General features: G+C 38.5%; 1 protein-coding gene across 3 annotated transcripts; it reads left to right on the top strand.

The window, feature by feature from the left end:
* Nucleotides 1-1,085: 1,085 nt before the first annotated feature.
* On the top strand, nucleotides 1,086-22,035 carry LOC111154464 (chromosome unknown C11orf54 homolog). Of its 3 annotated transcripts, none has more exons than XM_022514070.1 (9): nucleotides 1,086-1,130; nucleotides 5,479-5,628; nucleotides 8,204-8,302; nucleotides 12,316-12,389; nucleotides 12,571-12,672; nucleotides 13,627-13,803; nucleotides 14,990-15,139; nucleotides 20,674-20,790; nucleotides 21,755-22,035. In XM_022514070.1, the coding sequence occupies exons 2-9, from the start codon at nucleotides 5,574-5,576 to the stop codon at nucleotides 21,926-21,928; spliced, it is 948 nt and encodes a 315-aa protein (XP_022369778.1). In that variant the 5' UTR covers nucleotides 1,086-1,130; nucleotides 5,479-5,573; the 3' UTR covers nucleotides 21,929-22,035. The 3 variants fall into 3 exon arrangements, with proteins under 3 accessions (XP_022369778.1, XP_022369779.1, XP_022369777.1); XM_022514071.1 differs by lacking the exon at nucleotides 1,086-1,130 and adding an exon at nucleotides 1,138-1,325 and having other exon boundaries at nucleotides 5,484-5,628; XM_022514069.1 differs by lacking the exon at nucleotides 1,086-1,130 and adding an exon at nucleotides 1,138-1,325.
* Nucleotides 22,036-23,155: the final 1,120 nt, after the last annotated feature.

Below are 23,155 nucleotides of genomic sequence, written 5' to 3'. Positions count from 1 at the left end.
TTACAGGGGTACCAACATTCTTCCGTTTTAGCGTTGTCTTTAGTATACTTGAGAATGACAACAGAGTAGTAAAGAAAGCAATCCTAGGATAAAATGACAAAATAGATCAAATACAAGAAATCATAAAGATCAGGAAGATCTTAAGAGATCTGCAAAATGTACGATGGACTGTGGTAATTTCACAGTATGTTCTTTTTTTTTTTTTTAAACACGAAAACCTAAGTATTCAGAAATAACTGCTCAAAAACGAAATTTAGCAAAAATTGGGTCCAACGGCACTGCTGTTATACCAAGAGGTTAGGTCTGTCTTTCAAATATCAGCACATTATTACAGCACAGTGGCGTTAACTCAAAAAACCGCTTTTCCGGAAACCGTGCAGAAAACATTGCTAACCAGCGTACTTGCTATATCCAAAGATCCGGCGGAGAGGCGGCGCGCTTTCGCAGTGCTAACAATCCCTCCAACCTCTTACTATGCCTGACCTTGGGGCGAGTGTCTCCAGGAAGCACCTTACCTCACCTCCTGCACGGAAGGCGTCAGAAATGCTCACCTCGCACTCACGAAAAATCACAAAACATGTACTTGTCCATAACGCCTAATTTTAACATCTGCATCCAAACACAAGGCAGAACGCCCATGAACGCGTCCGTGCGGGCCACACAGTGCGGCCACGAAGCCCTCCGCCCTCGGGGCCTGCTTTCCGCGGCTCGAGCCTCCCGAGCAATGCAGGGATCCCGGGAAAAGCCAGCTCCTCTCGCTCACCAGGCCCAAGAGTCCTACCTTATTCCTACCCACCCAGGTTGGCAAATGGCTTGTACCAAAACTGCCGGCCCACGAAGGGCCTTTGCGGCTTACTCGCACCCCGCAACGCAGGCCTTGGAGGTCTGCATTTGGCCACGCCAAACCTCAGCTCCCCACGGCCTACCACAGCTCACCTCCACAACCTCGCGGAATGAAAGGAGGGATTCTTCCGCGACCCAGCTACTAGTGGGGGCGAAATCTCGCGAGAACAGTTGAACGCCACGAGGAAAGGGCGCCATTTTGACAGCCGCGAGGGGTGGGGCGGTGGGCGGTTCCTGAACGCCCAAAAGCGGAGGAGGCGGGGTTGACAGACAAAATCAGGATTCAGGTGCGGATTTCGTTTACCTAATGGGTAAATAGGATAGCTTAGAACGTGTCCGCTAATGACAAGAATAAATTGTGGGGCCAACTAAACCGGGTGGATGTGAACTGAGAGGAGTCAGCCGCTCGGCTGTTTCCGGTGTCTCTCATTTGCTGAACTGTCTTCGGATTTTCCAAAGACTTCGGGGGTCCGTGCGTGGCGGTGAGTGTGGTGCCGGCTGTGTTTGGTCATGTCTGCTTTTGCCTTCAAAAATAGTGAAACTGTGTGAAACTGTGACGGGCTTGTGCTTTGACCGTGACCCCAAATGCGTGACCTTTGTTCTGGAAGCCGGTGTTACTCCATAGCACACCCTATTCCCCTCTCCAACTTTGGACTTGTTTCGTTAGCTCACTCTTGCCCTCCAGACTGAGAGTCAGTGTCCAGGACACTACAATTCGTATTTTGTAGCTCACACAGACATGTATTTTGTTCCTGCTAGAACAGTGGAAACTGCCCAAAACTAACTCACCTATACTTTTTTTTTTTTTTTTTTACTTCTTGATATATACTCATTCTACCAACACTATGGAATCCCAGGACTTTGAGTCTCGCAGAACTCCCACAGATGGTGGGTCCACCAGATTTCTGCACTCATGGGTTTCACAAATGCTTTATGTGAATGAGGTAGCAAGGAATAGTGGTGGACACCTTGCCCCTCTGGCCTCTGATTCCGCACATGCTCCATTGTCCTATTGGCCTTAAAAGCTCAAATAAAAGGTTAAGAATTTCAGGGTGGTGAAAACAGAGCGTTAAACCAGTGCCATTCTGAGCACATGGTCCTGTGTCATTATACTAGTTGCACACCCCTGAGGCCAGCCCTATCCCAGAGCCTTATGAGTCTGAAATAGCGTAAATATTCAATAAATAACTATGGCTGAACTGGTGCTCACTAGGAAGGCACTTGGAAGACAGAACCACAGCCCTCTCTTCAGAAATCATGGCGTAGGTGGAGGAAACAAAGCAAACAGAGGATAACTCTGAGTGCTATAAGATGGCTCTGTACAGATTCTTCCTTTGAGGAGCTGAAATGTGTCATTCCAACACAGGTTAACCCACATGGTAGAATGTGAGCATTTCTGGCTTTACAGTGGGCTACATTTGATTTTGAGTTATTTCTGCCATTTTAATAGCTGAGTGATCTCAAGTAAATAATATATTCTCTCTGGCCTATTCCTCTTTTGAAAATGAGATTTATAGTATCTATTTGGTGTGAGAGGTTCTGCGAGATTGTCAGGTGCCTAACATGGTACCTATTATGTTGACCAGCAAGCTGTCAATAAATAGTTATCAGCTTGGTTGCTAGAGTTGGTCTACCCTGTTGGGCACTGTCTCTGCAGCTCCACTTATCCAACTACCTCCTCTTTTCTTCCCTTGTCTAGACCCTCCTTCTGGGCTACTGACTCCCAGCAATGGAATCTGGAGGGTAAATATCCTGTGCTTCCTTATGGCCCAAAACTGTCCTCCTAGAGCCACACCTGAGTTTATATTAGAACCTTTCTAACCCCCTTCTCTCATCACTCCAGCTCCAACCTCCCCTCCTCTCTCCCACATAAACACATTTATATACACATTACCACACTGCCTGCTGGGCTATTGGCTTGCCTCAAGTTCTACATTTCCAAACCAGTTATTCAACTATATCCTCCCCAGGGTTGGACTTTGTTTTTATTTTGGTGGGGAAAGGAAACAAACAAAAAAATCTGACCTTTTAAAGACAGCAAAGGTATAAAATTAGGATTGTATTTGAATTTAAACTTGCCTTTATTATTTCTACTATAAACAGAAATATCTAGAGTGCTTTATTTTCCTCATTATAAATAGACCATTGAGCAGATTTTGACATGTTCTTTTTTTTTTTTTTTAAGATTTTATTTATTTATTTGACACATACACACAGAAAGCACAGCCAGGGTGACCAGCAGAGGGAAAGGGAGAAGTAGGCCCTCTGCAGAGGAGGGGGAGCCCAATGTGGACCTTGATCCCAGGACCCCAGGATTATGACCTGAGCCAAAGGCAGCTGCTTAACCAACTGAGCCACCCAGGAGCCCTGACATGTTCTTAATTAGTACTTTTTGATAAAGAAAATATAAGAGGGACGCCTGGGTGGCTTAGTTGGTTAAGCGGCTGCCTTCGGCTCAGGTCATGATCCCAGCGTCCTGGGATCGAGTCCCACATCGGGCTCCTTGCTCGGCGGGGAGCCTGCTTCTCCCTCTGCCTCTGCCTGCCTCTTCTGTCTGCCTGTGCTCGCTCACTCTCTCTCCCTCCGTCTCTGACAAATAAATAAATAAAATCTTTAAAAAATATATACATATATATAAGATATTAACATTTGGAAAATCTAGGTGAAGAGTATACAGAAATATTTATATGTATTTTCTGTCCATCTGGAATTAATCTTAAAAAAAAAGTTAAAATGTTTCATTCCTGAACAGTTATAGATTGTTCAACTGAAAAATATGCTTGAGATCATTGAAATATGATTATATAGAACTTTGGGCCCATTATCAACAGTTGATATTTTATTTGGGAGACTATGCATATAATGTAATTTAAGGTTAATAAAAGTTGGTATTTGATGAAGTACTTATGTAAATGTTAAGTCCTAAATGTATGAGATTTGCATGTTTGTGGAGGATGTGTTGTTTGAAATTATCATCAAAAGCAGAAACCCAGGGATGCCTGGTGGCTCAGTCGGTTTTAGGTTCTTAAACTAAGGTGTTCTTAAACACCTCAGGTTATGATCCCAAAGTTCTGGGATAAAGTCTCACATAGGTCTCCTTGCTCAGCAGGGAGCCTGTTTCTCCCTCTGCCTGCTGCTCCCTCTGCTTGTGTGCTCTTTCTCTCTCTCTCTCTCTCTCTGACAAATAAATAAGATCTTAAAACAAAACAAAAACCAGTAACCCAGTTTCTAAGAAACCTGTGACTCTTTGGAAAATTAAAAAAAAAAAAAAAAAATGGGGGCAGGTGGGATTTTCCAAGTGATATTGAAAGACCACCTTTTACTTACTAAGAAAGCTTGTAGCAGACTGTTGAGATTAATAATTAATGAGGTGTTCCATTAACAACTTTAATGAGAATCTGAATAGTGCTCTTAGAAACTCTAAGAGTTTCTTAAAAGAGTTTTGCTTGCATTTTTTGTTGCAACTGGCTGAGATTCTCTGCCCACCTCACATTAATTTTGGTTGAGTTTTTTTTTTTTCTTCATTTTATTTACTTCCCTCTGCTTGCACAGCTTATCACCTGAACACTTAAGGTAAGATACTAATCTCTGTGGATCTATGCCTACCTATTGTAAAATATGCTTAGCATATATATTTTTTTTAAGATTTTATTTATTTGTTTGACAGAGATCACAAGTAGGCAGAGAGGCAGGCATGGCCGGGTGGAGTGGGCAAAAGCTTCCTGCTCGGCAGGGAGCCCGATGCAGGGCTCTATCCTGGACGATGTGATCATGATCTGAGCCAAAGGCAGAGGCTTTAACCCACTGAGCCACCCAGGTGCCCCTGCTTAGCATATATTTTTAAAACATCAAACTATAATTGGCTAGGTCATCAGAATGATTGAACATTAAAGCTACTTACCAAGAAAGGTTTTTTTGTTTGTTTGTTTGTTTTTTAGATTTTATTTATTTGACAGAGAGAGATCACAAGTAGAGAGAGAGAGAGAGGAGGAAGCAGGCTCCCTGCCTAGCAGAGAGCCCGATGTGGGACTCGATCCCAGGACCCCAAGATTATGACCTGAGCCGAAGGCAGAGGCTTAACCCACTGAGCCACCCAGGCAGCCCACCAAGAAAGTATTTTTATTTATTTTTAAGTAAAAGTAATCATTTGAATTTCAATAGCTACTCATTTGTATAAGTTTGCATTTCTTTTAGTAATTTAAATTTTTTTTGTAGAAGTGATAGCCTAAGAAGCCTGTTTAAGTTTTAGCCTGTCAAATACAGACTAGAAAACACAAATCTGTGAGAGAATTACTTGAGCGTCCTATACTGTTACCTACAACCATTTAAACAGTTACTTACAAACCTTAGAAACTACTTTTTGCTTCAGGACCTATGTTCCTTAAACCAACCATTAGTAAACTGCATGGTTGAGCCACATATATGACTAAAGAAAATGAATCATGTGCCTTGGTTTGGCATTTCCTTTTGTCTATTTTAAGTGTTGACTTTAAAGTATCAGTATTAAAAAAGGTTACTTGGGCTTTCTCACTTGGAATGTTAAATACTGGGAACTGTGGTTGCCCTTCTGTGAGGAAAGAAACATAAATGCCCTTTGCCCTTTTTATATAACTGAACTCTTGTGTTCCTTTCCAGAGCAGCACTCTTCATGCGTGGTACACGGTGAACTCTTGTGATCATTAGCCTACCATAGCTTTGCGTGTATATCCTCATACCTAAAGAAGAAAGAAATGGCTTGTGCTGAGTATTCTTTTCACGTGCCAAGTCTCGAGGAGCTTGCTGGAGGTAAATACACTAATAACTTTGAGTTTTTTAAAATTATTCTAAGGAAAAACTTAGAAAATAAAAATATTCTAAGGTATGATTTATGCAATAATATTTCCAATGTAGAACTCATTTTCCTGAGGTGCCTGAGTGGCTGGTCAGTCAAGCGTCTGCCTTCAGCTCAGCTCACGATCCCAGCCAAGATAGAGCCCCACATTCGGCTCCCTGCTCAACAGGGAGTCTACTTTTCCCTCTCCCTCATTTTCCTTTTCGATATCTCTTTTTACTTTTTTTTTTTTTTAAAGATCTATTTATTTCAGGGAGAGAATGAGAAAGAGAGAAAGCATGAGCAGGTGGAGGGGCAGATGGAGAGGGAGAGGAAGAGGGAAAGAATCCCAGGCAGACTCTGCCCCGAGTAGCGCTGAGCTTCAGGCTTTGTCTCCTGACCCATGAGATCCTGACCTGAACCATAACCAAGAGTCAGATGCCCAACCACTGGAGCCACGCAGGCACCCCTCTTCATACTATATTTATTGAGAGTTCAAAATTATGCCCCCCCCCAAAAAAACTAAACTCACCCATTTGAAGATTCTTAAGATACTGACTTTACAGTGTGAAAATGAATACAATAATCTGAGCTTTAAGTATGTGTGATGCCCAGAAAGTCACACAATTTTAACTTTTTACCAGTTACAATATTCTTTAAATATGTAAACTACTGTGGTATATTAATCATGTTCCTAACATTGCTACTATTTCCCCTTCTCCTGATACGATAGACTGCCAATGAACTTGCTTAGATTTCTCTGCATGTATTTTTATATATTTCCCCTTATTCAAATAAGAATTTAAGGCAGCTTCACAAGATTAATTAGGAGGGCTGATAGATAAGAAAAAGAAAAGAAAAATAGGAACATGAAATGAACCCAGGAATAGTACTAACCCAAAACTATATACCCTGTCAGAAAGCTAACATTTATTTGACAGCCTTTAGGTTCTGATGATACCTACACAACCCTGCCTTTTCAGTGCACCCATCCTGATGGTTTGGCTGTCTTCCTGATAAGGTTGAAGTCAAGAAGTGTACTCGGGTTTGCTTGGTTGTGGCTTTCTTCTTCTGACCTTCCTTTTTAGGTGGCAGCTGGTAAACAACTTATATCACTAGTTTTCTTTGCCTGTATTTCTTTTCTGTCTTCCCTGGTATGCTAGGATAGCCAGGAATCATTTCTTTGAGGGCCCTTCTACATCTATCTCCTCTTGAGTGTTTGTGTTTTATGTGTCTTCTATATGTATAGGATATATTCAGTACAAAATAGAAATGGAATCTGGGTTTTTTGGCTTAAAATTTATTTTTAGTTTTACAGAAAATCCTATAGCAAGAATTTGGTCTCTTTGAAATTGATAAAAAATAGATTTTATTATACTTCCATATGCTGAAATCTTACTTAATCTATTCATAAGTGTGGAGTCTTTAGTTTAGGGAGGGGAATTTTCTAGGCAACTTGGTTTTTGTTTTCATATAGATAAAGGATAGGGTATGGAATATCTACATGATTAGATTTAAGATGACTTCATGTTTTGGAGAATCTGATTCTATAAAACCTAAACTAATGGCTGACTACTCTCAAAGAGATTTTTGTGGAATCTTATCACCCTTAGAAGTACATTGCTCCCAGGGGCACCTGGGTGGCTTAGTGGGTTAGGCGTCCAACTCTTGATTTTGGCTCAGGTTATGATCTCAGGGTCATGAGATCAAGTCCTGTGCTGGGTGCCACACTGGGCGTGGAGCCTGCTTAAGATTCTCTCTCTCCCCCTCCCCACTCCTCCTCTCTTAAAAAAAAAAAGGAAAAAAGAAGTACATTGCCCCTATATTTGTAACTTTGAAATGTTTGCTTTTTTATCTTTTTAATTGAGTTATATCTCCGTTAACATACACTAATCTTAAGTGTACAGCTTGATGAACTTTAAAATGTTTACACCCATGTACTACCATCCAGATTGAGATATATAATATTTCCAGCATCCCAGAAGACTCTTTTATTTACTTTTCCAGTCAATATCTCTACCCAAGAGGTAGCACTGTTCTGACTTCTGTCACCTTACTCCTTTTGCTTAACATTTTGTCTTCAAGTGTCAATGAAATTGTTGCATGTAACTGCTTACTCTCTAACATTTAAATATATACATTTCAATAGGTCTTTGGAATTCTGTCCCCAAAAGGAAGGTAGTCCTCACCTTAGTGCAGTGTTTATCTTCAGTGGTATAAATTTCTACAGATTTGTAGTATTTTTATGGGGGTATTTGTTATTACACATTTGATTAATTGTGTGTCTAATGTCTAATTACATTCAATAGGAAGACCATTCCCCCGCCCCGTATTTTTTAAGTAAGCTCTATGTCCAACCTGGGGCTTGAACTGAGATCAAGAGTCACTTGCTCTACTGACTGAGCTAGCCAGGTACACCCCTCCCCCCAACTTTTAGTAATACAAGTTTAGATTGGAAGTATGATACCCAAAATGTTGAGGGAAGATTTGATATATGGTGACAAATTTTTACCTAATGTTAAGTAACCTTTTTTCCCTTGTCTTTGTCAGTTCTGCAGAAGGGGCTAAAGGATAACTTTGCTGATGTCCAGGTCTCTGTGGTTGATTGCCCTGACTTGACTAAGGAGCCATTTACATTTCCTGTAAAAGGTAAACAATTTTTGCAATTCACTTTTTTCAGTCCTAATCTTTTCCTAAAACCAGAATTATTATGAAGGATCATCTTAAATTATCTACAAATAAAGGATATTGTCCCAAATTGTAGACTAAATCATGCTGAATTTCTGTGCTATTTTCTTATATTGAACAAATTTCATTTTATACTCTTGTTGGAAAATATTGTTTATGCACTTCTGTTATTTTCATAGGTTATATAATGGCTATTCAATAGTCTAGAATCCTTGATATCACATGACAGTTTTTTTTTAAAGATTTTATTTATTTATTGGACAGACAGAAATCACAAGTAGGCAGAGAGGCAGGCAGAGAGAGAGGAGGAAGCAGGCTCCCTGCTGAGCAGAGAGCCCAATGCGGGGCTCGATCCCAGAACCCTGGGATCATGACGTGAGCCGAAGGCAGAGGCTTTAACCCACTGAGCCACCCAGGTACCCCGACAGTTTTTGTTTTTTTTTTTTAAGATTTTATTTATTTATTTGACAGAGAGACAGAGAGATCACAAGTAGACAGAGAGGCAGGCAGGGTGGGGGGGAAGTAGGCTCTCCGCTGAGCAGAGACCCTGATGGGGGCTGGATCCCAGGACCCTGAGATCATGACCTGAGCCGAAGGCAGAGGCTTAACACACTGAGCCACCCAGGTGCCCCCACATGACAGTTTTGTTTTTAATGTTGAAGTGACTGTTATGGAAACATAAATTTTTATGTTTTTATTTATTTATTCAATACCAGCAGGGATCTTAAAAGCCTTGTATTTGGGGCACCCGGGTGGGTCAGTGGGTTAAGTCTCTGCCTTCAGCTCAGGTCATGATCTCAGGGTCCTGGAGTCATGATCTCAGGGTCCTGGGATTGAGCCCCACATCAGCCTGCATCAGGCTCCCAGAAGGGAGCCTGCTTCCCCCTCTCTCTCTCTGCCTGCCTCTCTGCCTACCTGTGATCTCTGGCTGTCAAATAAATAAATAAAACCTTTATTAAAAAAAAAAAAAAGCCTTGTATTTGAATCATCTGTGAAATACTTATTTACCAAGTGATCATCCAGCCAATGTTTAAAGTAAGAAGGGGTATTAATATTGGTTGAGTAAATAAAATTTGTATGATGGAAACCTATATTTGATATCTTCATTTTGACAGTAATGCTGCAAGGTCAAGACTAGCCCCAGTCTATAGATGAAAAGCTTAGAGAGGCTAAGCAAACTCAGTAGTAATCATAAACCGGATTAAAATTAAGGTCTGTTTTAGGCCCTGGGTGGCTCAGTGGGTTAAAGCCTCTGCCTTCGGCTCAGGTCATGATCCCAGGGTTCTGGGATCGAGTCCCGCATTGGGCTCTCTGCTCAGTGGGGAGCCTGCTTTTCCATCTCTCTCTGCCTGCCTCTCTGCCTACTTGTGATCTCTGTCAAATAAATAAATAAAATCTTTATAAAAAAAATTAAGGTCTGTTTTGAAAGTCTGACCTTCATCTGTGATGAGTGATTTGAGATAAACACTTACATTACTCCCTCTTTGATTACGTAACTGACATCTTTGTTAAAAAGTAGCTTTGCACAGAAGTCCTGGACTCTGCTTCTTTGTCTGCTACGTACCGATTTCATTACCCTAGTTAAGCCAACTAATGTATTTGGGCCTCAGATATATTCAGATGAAGAGATTTGGCTTTCATGTTCCTTTTGGTCTTTGCAGTTTAAACAGTCTTTGATTTTTAAATATACCTGTAAATGCTAGAAGTTTTGTGTTCCAGATGGCAAATTCTCTTTGTACCTTTTTTTTTTTTTAAAGATTTTATTTATTTGACAGAGGAGAGGCACAGCAAGAGAGGGAACACAAGCAGGGGGGAGCGGGAGAGGGACAAGCAGGCTTCCTGCTGAGCAGGTCCGGGGCTTGATCCCAGGACTCTGGGATCACACTTAACAACTGAGCCATCCAGGCGCCCTTTTGCTTTGTACCTTGAAAGCATTTAGCATAGTGCTTTTTTATAGCCATGCTTCTTCCAATTATAAAAGTAATCTATTCTCCCCACTACATAAGTAATTAATTAGTTAAAATAAAATTAAAAAATCAGAAAACACAGAAGAATACAAGGAAAAGAGAAAATGGCTAATGTTAATTCTGTCATCCAAAGAATTTTCTAGTCAATAATTTGTAAGCCTTTAAATTGTAACAGTAAGGAACCTAGATATGTATGTTTATATATGAATGATCTTTCACAAATGTAGTTAGGTACTTTCTACATTCAAGGCTTACTGAAGTCACCAGTGACTTTGGTATGTTCACTAGTATTTTCTTTCTTCTTTTTTTTTTTTAATTTTTTATTTTTTTCAGCATAACAGTATTCATTGTTTTTGCACCACACCCAGTGCTCCATGCAATCCGGCTCTCCCTAATACCCACCACCTGGCTCCCCCAACCTCCCCCCACCCCGCCCCTTCAAAACCCTCAGATTGTTTTTCAGAGTCCATAGTCTCTCATGGTTCACCTCCCCTTCCAATTTCCCTCAACTCCCTTCTCTCCATCTCCCTAGTATTTTCTGAAATCTCACATATTTCATAGTATCCAGCTGCTGTTGCCTGACATTTTCTCTCCCCCTCCTTGGTTCTTTTGCCTTTTCTTCCTTGGTATCTTTCCTACTTCCATATTCTTTCTTCCTTATTTTTCCTGGCTCCTTTCTCTTTCTGGCAGGCTTTTAAATCCTGACATTTTCTAGAATTCATTCCTTAGCCTCTTCTTATTCTATACAATCTCTCCACAGTTTTCCATCCACTCCTGTGGTTTTAAATTACTACTTGGATACAAGAACTTGAAATCTGCACATCTCACCTTCGTCTCTCTTTTTCTTAGCTATGGATCAGTAATTCCAGCTGACTACAGGGTATCTCTGCCTATATATGCTAAGGATATCTAAAATTTAACTCATTCCTTCACCATAGTTGCCTATTCTCCCTTGTTCTTTTTAATTTCCTCTTCTCCATCTCTACAGCCAACCATTTTTAGCTCATTACTTGTATTTTCCCTAGACTACTAAAATAGTCCCCTAATGGTTTCCTTCAACTTCAACATTACTGGGGGCACCTGGCCAGCTTAGTTCATAGAACATATGAGACTCTTGATCTCTGTGTCATGAGTTCAAGCCCCACATTGGGGGTGGAGCCTACTTAAAATTTTAAAACAATAACAAAAACGAAAAGATAACTTCAACATTACTATCACTTATAAGATTCTTATCCATGAGTAATTTCTCCTGATACCACAGAAGACATTTCTAAAATCCCTAATTATAAGTGGGATCTATAAAAATTTTGGACATTTGTCCTCTACGTAACTGAAGAAATAGAGGAATTATATCTACTTTACTTTGTGATAATGTTAGTGTGAAACTGACAAGACTACTTTTACTCAAACAAAAGTTAATTAATTTTCTCTCTACATTTAGAAAAAAAATAAAAGAATGTGCCTTTCCCAGATTGTGTTCTAGCTGTACCTATGATGTTAATTAAAAATGTAAGCATCTGAAATTATCTCTAATTACTTGGATTTCTATAAACAACCTTGGGAACAAACAACTTTGATTTCCCAATATGGATTTCTTAAGGAACTAATAACTCTAACAGAGCAAAATATTCTATATTAAAATACAATTTTAACCAACTCCCAAAACCAAAAGCACAGATCTTTAAAGGAATAAGTCATTACAGACTAATTCTAGAAATCTCATACAATCCAAACTTTGGCTTCAATTCTAGCCTTGCTCTGTTACCAACTTTCTGTTTCCTTTATGCTACCAACTATATCAAGTCATGCTTGGTTATGACAATACTGGAAACATAAGTAGTTAGAATAGGATAGGGATCATAGCTACTTTCATCATCTGTCCCCCTGCTACTTGTAAAACTGAGAACGGAAAAGTTACCTACTCTTAATAAATTAAATTAGTGCCTTTTGGCATTTTATACTTAAGTTAGATGTTTACCTGTTTTTAAGATGACTTTTTTTTTTTAGGCATCTGTGGGAAAACTAGAATTGCAGAAGTAGGAGGTGTGCCTTACTTATTGCCTCTTGTAAAAAAAGAAAAAGTAAGTGTCCTTTTGCTCTTCACATTCACATGACGATTATAAGAACTGGGTTGATTCCTCTTATTATTAGAAGATCCATGGGCCAATATGGCAAGGAGGTGTTAATAGACTCAGTCAAAAAACGTAAACCAAGAGATCTGTATGAGTTATCATTTAAATAATATTTTTTCTTCTTGTATAGGTTTATGATATAAATAAGATTGCAAAAGAAATCAAGCTTCCTGGAGCTTTTATTCTTGGAGCAGGAGCAGGCCCATTTCAGACTCTTGGGTTCAATTGTGAGGTCAGCATACATTTAATTATTTTATTCTATTTTACTGATTTGACAGTTGACTTACCTTTTTTTCTTTCATTCCCCTATCAGAAAGTCTGCTTTCTGAATGAACTAAAAATTATTGATGTCACCTTTCTTCACAGATTTAATATTGTTTGATACAGATTTGGACTATAGCACAAGCTCTAATTGTTATGGAGCACAGACCTTTAATTTCAGATTTTCCTGGGGTCTGCACTCAGTGTTAGATGAGTGTGAAGTCCTAATGTGGTCTACTGAGGACCATGGATTGTGAAAGATTTTAATTCTTACACATCAGAGAATTCCTAGCTTCACTATAAATCTTTCCCTTTGATATGAGAACAGCTTTTAATCAGAAGATGAATGGAATAATTAATAATCTCATTAATTCCCTCTTTCGGACTAAATAGTAAGGACCTACCCCATGGTATGATGATTATTTATGAAAGGTACTATCTATTACTGTGTATGTTAGTATATTTACAACATAAAAATGTCTCTGTTTCTTCACATCTCTTAAGTAGAAGAGTGGAGGACCTCTTCAGTCTGCCCATTCCTTCACCTCTTCAGAAGTGACCATTAGTCAGTAGTCTTATAAGTTCTTTTGTAGAAAGATTAAAATAATTTACCCAGTGTTCAATATAGGAAAAAAATTTTTTAATCTAAAGTCATTTTAAAGCACAGTTTACAATGTTATAGAAACACTGTAAGAAATATTGTAAATGTTTTACAGAATATTTTTTCAATTTTTTGGATGTTTGTAAATCTTTAACATTTTGAATCTCAAATTAAATATTTCATACTTCATGTTTTCATACTAGGTCCTGAAATAAAATATCTTAAGTCGAGGATAAGATATTTTGTTATGTTACTCAAATATTCTCTTTGCATATTGATGTCAGGGTTAACTAATTTACTTTTCTTATTTACTTTTCTTTTTAGTTTATGCCAGTCATTCAAACAGAAAGTGAACACAAACCTCCAGTGAATGGAAGTTACTTTGCCCGTGTTAACCCTGCAGATGGAGGGTGCCTCCTAGAGAAATACAGTGAGAAATACCATGATTTTGGGTGTGCACTACTGGCTAATCTTTTCGCCAGTGAGGGTCAACCTGGAAAGGTGATTTTTTTGTTCACAAAGACACAGTATTCTCCAAAAATTCTCAGATAGCTAAAAAGTTGGACTTTCATTGCCACAAATATGGTTTTCTTAAGAAAAGTCAAAACTAGCTATGTCAGATTTCTTTAAATAACCCAGTTATGAAAGATTACTATGGTACTTATAGGCAAGGAGAAAGTCTTATTTAAAACTGAGGTTAAGAATACTTAGTAAGCAAACAAACAAAAAACTTAGTAAGCAGTACCTTTTTTTCTGAGGAATAAAAGGTTAACAGAATATTCATGTGTGGAGTGAGCTGAATACATGAACCATTCAGTTGAAATAAATAGATAGTGCCTACCTACAGTTAGTCTAGAAGAAATTTGTTCATTCCTGATGGATCAGATGTTGGTTGATCTAGACAGAAGTGGTGGTAGCAAAATATTATAGCAAGGAGGAGGGAAGGAAAATTAATGCTTCACTTCATATTTACTTCCTGTAGAACACAAAAAGATGATTACAGTGTTAGCAGTTGTGAGCACTCTTAGATTTTTAAATAGAGGTAGCTACTTTAGCTACTTTGAGAAACAAAGTAGTGACTTTAAAAGACCTGATTTAGGAGTGCGTGGGTGGCTCAGTTGATTAAGCATCTGAATCTTCATCTCAGATCAGACTCAATCTAAGGGTTGTGAGTTCAAGTTTTAGGACAGGCTCCATGCAGGGTGTGGAGCCTTCTTAAAAAAAAAAAAAAAAAAGACCTAATTAAGTGGAAGTAATACAAATCTAGAGTTTTAAGGGAAGAGAGAAAATGCAATCACTCTTTCCTCCTCTCTGAATTACCAAAGGTTAACTAACCCCTTTAAGCCAGGAATTCTCAACCTTTTACCACCTTGACATATAAAGGTAAGAATCTCTAGAGCTCAGTTGAGGACTTTTGCTGTAACTCTCTCTGTCCAAGAAAGCATGAATAAGACTTATTAGAGTGAATAATAATTTACTATATATATAATATATATTATATATGTATATAATATATATCATTGATCAAGACAGGATTGAGACATCTCACTAAACTCCTGTGTGGGTGCTCTAAGCAAACAGGTGAATATTTGCTTTATGGCATTAGACTATGTGTTTCACTTTGATAGTTATTCACATAAAGTTTTGCAACTTAGGACAATGGTATGCATATTTATGTCCTCTCTAGGTCATTGAGGTGAAAGCCAAAAGAAGAACTGGGAAACTTAACTTTGTGACTTGTATGAGACAGACTCTTGAAAAACATTATGGAGATAAACCTGTAGGGATGGGAGGTACTTTCATAATTCAGAAGGGAAAAGCAAAGACTCACGTAATGGTAAGGACCTTCATGTACATGCGTGCAAGTGTATGTGGGTATGTATGTGCATATACTTAAGATCTTAGGATTTTTTAATATACATTGAGAATTCTCTCCTTAAAGATACCCTGTACCTATACTTTTATTATGATTGTATTACTTTAAAACTTAAAAATGACAAACAATACTGTAAATCACACTGTGAGATAATGTCTAACTAGGGTCTTTTTTTCTTTCATGTTAATAAATTAAAACTTTCTTTTCATTCCATTTGTTTTCAAGATCCAGAGAGATGTGAGTAGAAGCCTTAGACATGGATTATCATTGTTATTGCCAGAATTCCAAATTCCATACATAGACTTTGCTATTAAGATGGTTGTGGTAGATGGGATGCCTGGGTGGCCCAGTTGGTTAAGCATCTACCTTTGACTTGGGTTGTGATCCCAAAGTGCTGGGATCAAGTCCTGCATCAGGCTCCTTGCTCAGCAGGGAGCCTTCTTCTCCCTCTGCCTGCTGCTCCCCCTGCTTGTGCTCTAACAGGTAAATAAATAAAACCTTAAAAAAAAAAAAGATAGTTGTGGTGGGGTGCCTAGTGGCTCAGACAGTTGAGCATCCAACTCATTATCGGCTCAGGTCATGATCTCAGGGTTGTGAAATCAAGCCCAGCATTGGGCTCTGTGCTGGGCATGGAACCTGCTTGGGATTCTCTCTCTCCCTCTCCCTCTGCCCCTCTCTGTCTCTCTCTCTCTCTCCCTCTGTCTCGTTCTCAAAAAAAAAAAAAAAAAAAAAAAAAAAAAGATGGTTGTGGTTTTGGGGAAAGCACTCATTATGAGATTTATAATCTTATGGGCTAATTGCACAAGTTTAGAAGACATTAAGGATGTATTACTATATAAAGCAAGACCTGGGACATTTGGGTTTTAAAATAATTTTTTGGAGGTTAATGAATGAATAGTATTAAAGTTATTACAACTTAATTTCCTTTCCATTTTTTCAGTAAAATCATCAAAAGTTGTTTGGTTTTAATGTTTTTTATCCTGATAATTTTATTTTTTATTGTATTTTTTTAAAAAGATTTTATTTATTTATTTTAGAGAGAGTGTGTGAGAGAGCATGTGCGTGAGCAGGAGGAGGGGCAGGGGGGAAAGGAGAGAGAGAATCCCAAGCAGACTCCATGCTGAGAACAGAGCCCAGTGTGCTCAATCCCACAACCCTGAGATCAGATCTGAGTAGAAATCATGAGTCAGATGCATAATTGACTGAATCACCCTGGCATCCCATCCTGATAATTTTAAATAGCAAGCCAGTTGATTTTGCAAAGAAAAACACAACACTGGGAAAATACTTAACTTTCCAAATTATTAAAAACAGAATTTCAGATAAATCTATTCATAAATACCAAACAATTACAGGATTTTTAAATATGCAAGTATACAGTACTTCATTACTAACTATGGGCCTACCTTGTTTGATTGTGTTTCACATTATTGCATTACATAGATGCTGCATTTTTCATAAATTGAAGGTTTGTGGCAACACTGCATCAAGCAAGTCTTTTGGCACCAATTTTCCAAGAGCAAATTTGCTCACTTCCTGTCTTTGTGTCACATTTTGGTAACTCTTGCAACACTTCAGAAACATTTTCATTATTATATTTGTTATGGTGATCTATAATCAGTAATCTTTGATGTAACTGTTGCAATTGTTTTAGGTCGCCACAAACTGCATCCATATAAGATGGACAGCTTAACCAGTAAATGTTGGTATGTTTTGACAGTTCACCAACTGGCCATTTACTGTCTCTGTCCCTCTCCTTGGGCCTTCCTGTTCCCTAAGATACAACAATATTGAAATGAAGCCAATTAATAATACTACAGTGGCCACTAAATGTTCAAGTGAAATGAAGAGTTGCACCTCTCTCATTTTAAATTAAAAGCTAGTAATGATTAAGTTTAGTGAGAAAGGCATATCAAAAGCCAAGAAAGGCCAAAAGCTAGACCTCTTGTCCAAATAGTTAGGGAATTGTAAATGCAAAGGAAAGTTCTTGAAGGAAAATTAGATGTGTTAGTCCAGTGAATACACAAATGATAAGAAAGGAAAAACAGCCTTATTGTTAATATGGGTAAAGTTTTAGTGGTCTGGATAGAAGATCAAACCAGCCACAACATTCTCTTAAGCCAAAGCCCAATCCAGAGCAATCCTATGAAGGCTGAAAGAGGTGAGGAAGCTGCAGAAGAAAAATCTGAAGCTAACAGAGGTTGGTTCATGAGACTGAAGGAAAGAAGCTGTCTCTGTAACATACAAGTTTGAGGAGAAGCAGAGCGTGCTGATGTGGAAGCTACAGCAAGTGATCCAGAGGCCTAGCTAAGATTGTTACTACAGGTGGCCACCCTAAAAAACCGATTTTCAATGTAGACAAAACAGCCCGCTGTTGGAAGAAATAGCATTTAGGGCTTTCGCAGCAAGAAAGGAGAAGTCAGTGCCTGGCTTCAAAGCTCCAAAGGAAAGGAGCTAATGCAGCTGGTGACCTGAAGTTGAAGCCAGTGCTCATCTAACATTCTGAAAATCCTAGGCTCCTAGGAATTACGCCAAATCTACCCTGCCTGTGCTCACCAGTGGAACAACAAAGCCTGGATGACAGCATATCTGTTTACAACATGGTTTACTGACCATTTTTAGTACACTGTCAAAACCCACTGCTCGGAAAAAAATACTCCTTTCATGCTCATTGACAATGCACCTGGTCACCCAAGAGCTCTAATGGAGACACAAAACAAGATTAATGTTTTCATGCCTGCTAACACAACATCCATTCTGTAGCCCATGGAGCAAGGAGTAATTTCAACTTTCAAGTCTTATTATTTAAGAAATACATTTTGTAAGGTTATAGTTGCCATAGATTCATGGCAGCTCAGGGCAAAGTTGACTGAAAGCATTCTAGAAAAGATTCACCACTCTAGATGGTATTAAGATCATGTGTGAGGGGCGCTTGTGTGCTTAAGCATCTGCCTTCAGCTCAGGTCATGATCTCAGGGTCCTGGGGTCAAGTCTTGAGACTTAAGTGGAGAAGTCACTTCAGATATGGTGGATCCAGGGAGAGAACTAGATTTAGAAGTGGAGCCTGAAAATGTGACTGAATTTCTGCGATGATAAATGATAAAATTTTACGAGATGAGGAATTACTTCTCATGGATGAGCAAAGAAAGTGGCTTCTCAAGACGGGATCTACTCCTAGTAAAGATACTGTGAAGATAGTTGAAGTGACAACACAGGGTTTAGAGTATTACATGAACTTAGTTGCTAAAGCAGCAGAGGACTTACTTCAATTTTGAAAGTTCTCCCGTGGGTAAAATGCTATTGAACAGCATCACATGCTGCAGAGAAATCATTCCTGAAAGGAAGAGTCAATTGACGTGGCAGACTTCATTGCTGTCTTATTTTAAGACATTGTCACAGCCATCCCAGCCTTCAGCAAACATCACCAGCCTGATCACTCCGCAGCCACCAACATTGAGGCAAGACCCTCCACCAGCAAAAAGGTTATGAGTTGCTGAAAGCTCTAATGACGGTTAGCACTTTTTAGCCAGAAAGTATTTTTAAAGTATGTACATTTTTAAAGATATAATGCTACTGCACACTTCAAAGGCTACAGTATAGTGTAAACATCACTTTTACATGCACTGGGAAACCAAAGCATTCATTCGACTTGCTGTGTTGCAAATTCACGTTATTGCAGTGGTTTGGAACAGAACCCACAGTATCTCCATGGTACGCCTGTAGTTACCATAATGTACATCATATCTCTAAAACTCACCCATCCTGTGACTGAAAAGTTTTTGTACCCTTTGACCAACACCTTGTTTTCCCCACCCCCAGCTTCTGGCAACCACCATTCTAGTCTCTTTCTCTACATTGGACCGTTCAGATTCCAACAAGTGATATCATGCAATATTTGTCTATGTGTGGCTTATTTCACCTTAGCATAATGTCCTCCAAGTTCATCCACGTTGTCATAAATTATGGGTTTTCCTTCCTTTCTAAGTCTGAAAAACATTCCTCATCTATATATCACCATTTTATATACATGCATGCACATATATAATTAAATCATACACACACACATGCACACACACACATAAAAAACAATTTTTAGGGGCGCCTAATTCATCAAATTCATCAAATAAAACATCAAATTAAAAACTGCACTGGGCACCTGGGTGGCTCAGTGGGTTAAGCCTCTGCCTTCAGCTCAGGTCATGATCTCAGGGTCCTGAGATTGAGCCCCGTATAGGGCTCTCTGCTCAGCAGGGAGCCTGCTTTTCTCTCTCTCTCTCTCTCTCTCTGCCTGCCGCTCTGCCTACTTGTGATCTCTGTCAAATAAATAAATAAAATCTTTAAAAAAAAACAATTTTTAAATATTTTTAAAAGAATTTACTCATTTATGAGAGAGAATGAGAGCGAGCATGAGAGGGGGAAGGTCAGAGGGAGAAGCAGGCCCCTTGCTGAGCAGGAAGCCTCATGTGGGACTTGATCCTGGGACTCCAGGATCATGACCTGAGCTGGAGGCAGTTGCCTAACCAACTGAGCCACCCAGGCTCCCAAAAAAACACTTTTTTTACCCATCCATCCACTGATAGATATACCCAGAAGTGGGAGAAGTGGGATTACTGGATGATATGGTTTTATTTTTTGAGGAACTTTCATACTGTTTTCCATAATCATTATACCAGTTTACATACCTACTAATAGCATACAAGGGTCCCCTTTTCTCCATATTTTAGTTTTGTTTTGTTTTTTATAATTGCCATCCTCACAAGAGTGAGGTGTGATATCTAATGGTATTGATTTGCATTTCCCTGATGATGAGTAATACTGAGCACTTTTTCATTTACCTCTTGGCCATTTGTATGTCTTCTTTGGAGAAATGTCTAATTCAGTTCCTTTGTCTGTTTTTTAATTTTTTTTTTTTTTTTGCTATTGAGTTGTATGAGTTCCTTGTATATTTTAGATATATGGTTTGCAAGTATTTTTCACCATTCCATAAATGGTCTTTTCATTTTGTTGATTGTTTCCTTTATAGTGCAGAAGTTTTTTTGTTTTTTTTTTAAAGGTTTTTTATTTATTTATTTGACAGAATAAAAAAGGTAGTAATAGACTCCTTCCTTCATTTATTCACTCATACATTTTAGCTTATATGCTTGATTGGTGATCCTTTTGAAAACTAGGGTATGTAACTTTTTTTTTTTTTAAGATTTTATTTATTTATTTGGCAGAGAGAGATCACACGTAGGCAGAGAGGCAGGCAGAGAGAGTGAGGGAAGCAGGCTCCCTGCTGAGCAGAGAGCCCGATGCAGGGCTCGATCCAGGGACCCTGAGATCACGACCCGAGCCGAAGGCAGTGGCTTAACCTGCTGAGCCACCCAGGCACCCTTGTAACTTGTTTTGATTCTAAAATAATTAAATGTATAAGAAGGCTTAAATTTTTAACTTCATAAAGTTATATATAAAATTTTAATAATATTCTATATACTTATAATGATCTTCTATTGTAGCCTGCAGAATTTTCTTCCTGCCCATTGAACTCTGAAGAAGAGGTGAATAAATGGTTGCGCTTTTATGAGATGAAAGCTCCTTTGGTTTGTCTGCCAGTTTTTGTCTCCAGAGACCCAGTAAGCTTATGTTTGTTTCCCATATTGCAGTGTCATACAGTGATAATGCTTAATTTTTAGGCTATTCTTTTGAAATTAGGCACTGTTGTGTTGTTATTTAAGAGCTAAGATGGTCTCCAGAATTATCATGAAAGATAAGGGAGCAGGTAGCTAACCACCTTATGAATTAGGCAGGGCAGATTTTACCTTTGAGCAAACGAAGGCACAGGTATTTTAAGTAACACCTAAAGTCATGTTATTAAATAGTAGAATCAAGACCAAGATTCAGGTCTCCTATCTTATTTGTTGCTTATTATACTATTCATTATATTTTAATATTATACACTAGAAAAAGATGTAATACAGACCAATTCAAAGAAAGTAACTACCAGAATACTGACTAGTTCATATTTTTGATCTAACAATTACATATACGTCTAGGAGTTTATCATTAAATATATGCAAAAGTATGTGAAATTATTAATTAAAAAAAGGTCAGTCATGAAAGCATTACTGTGATAGAACTGGAAATAATCTAAATGTCAGTTGGGAAGTGCTATGTATGTACAATAGAATGCCATGTAGGTGAAAAGAAAGAAGACGCTCTTTTATGATCTGATACGCTAAGATCTCAAGTGTATTGTTAAATGAAGAAAAGCAATATTCAGCACAGTATGTATAGGGTGCTACTATTTGAGTAAAAATTATAAAATAAATCTTTTTCTGGAAGGATTTATAAGAAACTGCTTACATTGGTTGCCTGCAAGGAAAGGGAGTAAGTAGTAAAGGCAGGAGATGGAAAGACATATTTTAATGAATTTATCCTTCTTCACCCTTTGAATTTTGAATTAAGTGAATATGTTACTTACTTAAAAAATAAAATAAAAACTATTGTAACATTAATAAAAAGGTCTCCTTCCCCCTCAAACAAATTTTATCCAAAATGATTATTTGAATGCTGATGATAGCTTGTCTTTCGTCGTAGGGGTTTGATTTGCGATTGGAGCACACTCATTGTTTTAGTCATCATGGAGAAGGTGGACACTACCATTATGATACTACCCCAGACACAGTGGAATATCTTGGATACTTCTTGCCTGCAGAGTTTCTATATCGCATTGATCAACCAAAAGAGACCCATTCATTTGGGCGAGATTAAGTCAAATGAAAAAGAAATAATTAACTAAAGTTAACTAATTAACTCATTAATTGATACTACTATAAAATCTAATAGAAATAATCTCACGGGGCACCTGGGTGGCTCAGTGGGTTAAGCCGCTGCCTTCGGCCCAGGTCATGATCTCAGGGTCCTGGGATCAAGCCCCGCATCGGGCTGTCTGCTCAGCGGGGAGCCTGCTTCCTCCTCTCTCTCTGCCTGCTTGTGATCTCTCTCTGTCAAATAAATAAATAAAATCTTTAAAAAAAAAAAAGAAAAATGATCTCACTACTTAAATCCCATTTTTTGACCTTTAACTGAAAGGTATGTTGACATTTACACTATATTATTTCATGGAACTACCTTAGAGATTTTTGGAAACCAAGATACATAATGAAAATGTTCTTCATTATTTTTGTATTCTTTAATAACAGCAAAATCAGTCTTATGTTTATACCTTAAGTATAAAGACGATCAGGAATCATATGATTTATTCCTACTGTCTACTGGTAATAACTTACATTTGTATAACATTATTAAATTTTTCAAATTAGTCTCACAACTCCTAAGTGGATATTTCTGGGTATAGAAAAATCAGTTTTGCAAATGTTGATAGTTGCTGAGTCTTAGTACTGAATTTAAAAAATCCATTTCAGGGACACCTGGGTGGCTCAGTTGGTTAAGTAGCTGCCTTCGGCTCAGGTCATGATCCCAGTGTCCTGGGATCGAGTCCCACATCGGGCTCCTTGCTCGTCAGGGAGCCTGCTTCTCCCTCTGCCTCTGCCTGCCATTCTGTCTGCCTGTGCTTGCTCTCTCTCCCTCTCTCTCTCTGACAAATAAATAAATAAAATCTTTAAAAAAAAAAAAATCCATTTCAGAAATCAGAGTATACTTTTTTCCATGGAATAAGGTGGGCCGAGGAAGCAACTTTACCCCTTTTGCTGGGGCTGAACCATACTCAGAAGTTTGCAGTTTGCCTTTCACAAACATTGGCAACTAGGTGGTAGGCCATGATGCCTCCTTTGTTTGGCTTGCCAATTGGAAGCAGTTGGTACCTTGTCGGTTATTTGCCAGAAAGGGAAAAGAAACAGCATCAAAATACAACACTGAAGTGAGTATGCTTTAATTTACCAATGAGGCTATTGCTAAACATGACCACTGTCCTTTGTAAAATAAAAAATTATACTATTTTACTGATTGTAATTATCGAAATTTTCCTCAATATTCTAT

The sequence above is a fragment of the Enhydra lutris genome, unplaced genomic scaffold (assembly GCF_002288905.1).
Source record: "Enhydra lutris kenyoni isolate GAN:26980312 unplaced genomic scaffold, ASM228890v2 scaffoldscaffold37, whole genome shotgun sequence".
Taxonomy (NCBI): Eukaryota; Metazoa; Chordata; class Mammalia; order Carnivora; family Mustelidae; genus Enhydra; species Enhydra lutris.
Note: the sequence above shows the minus strand (reverse complement) of the source record. Positions and strands in the feature narration are given on the sequence as shown.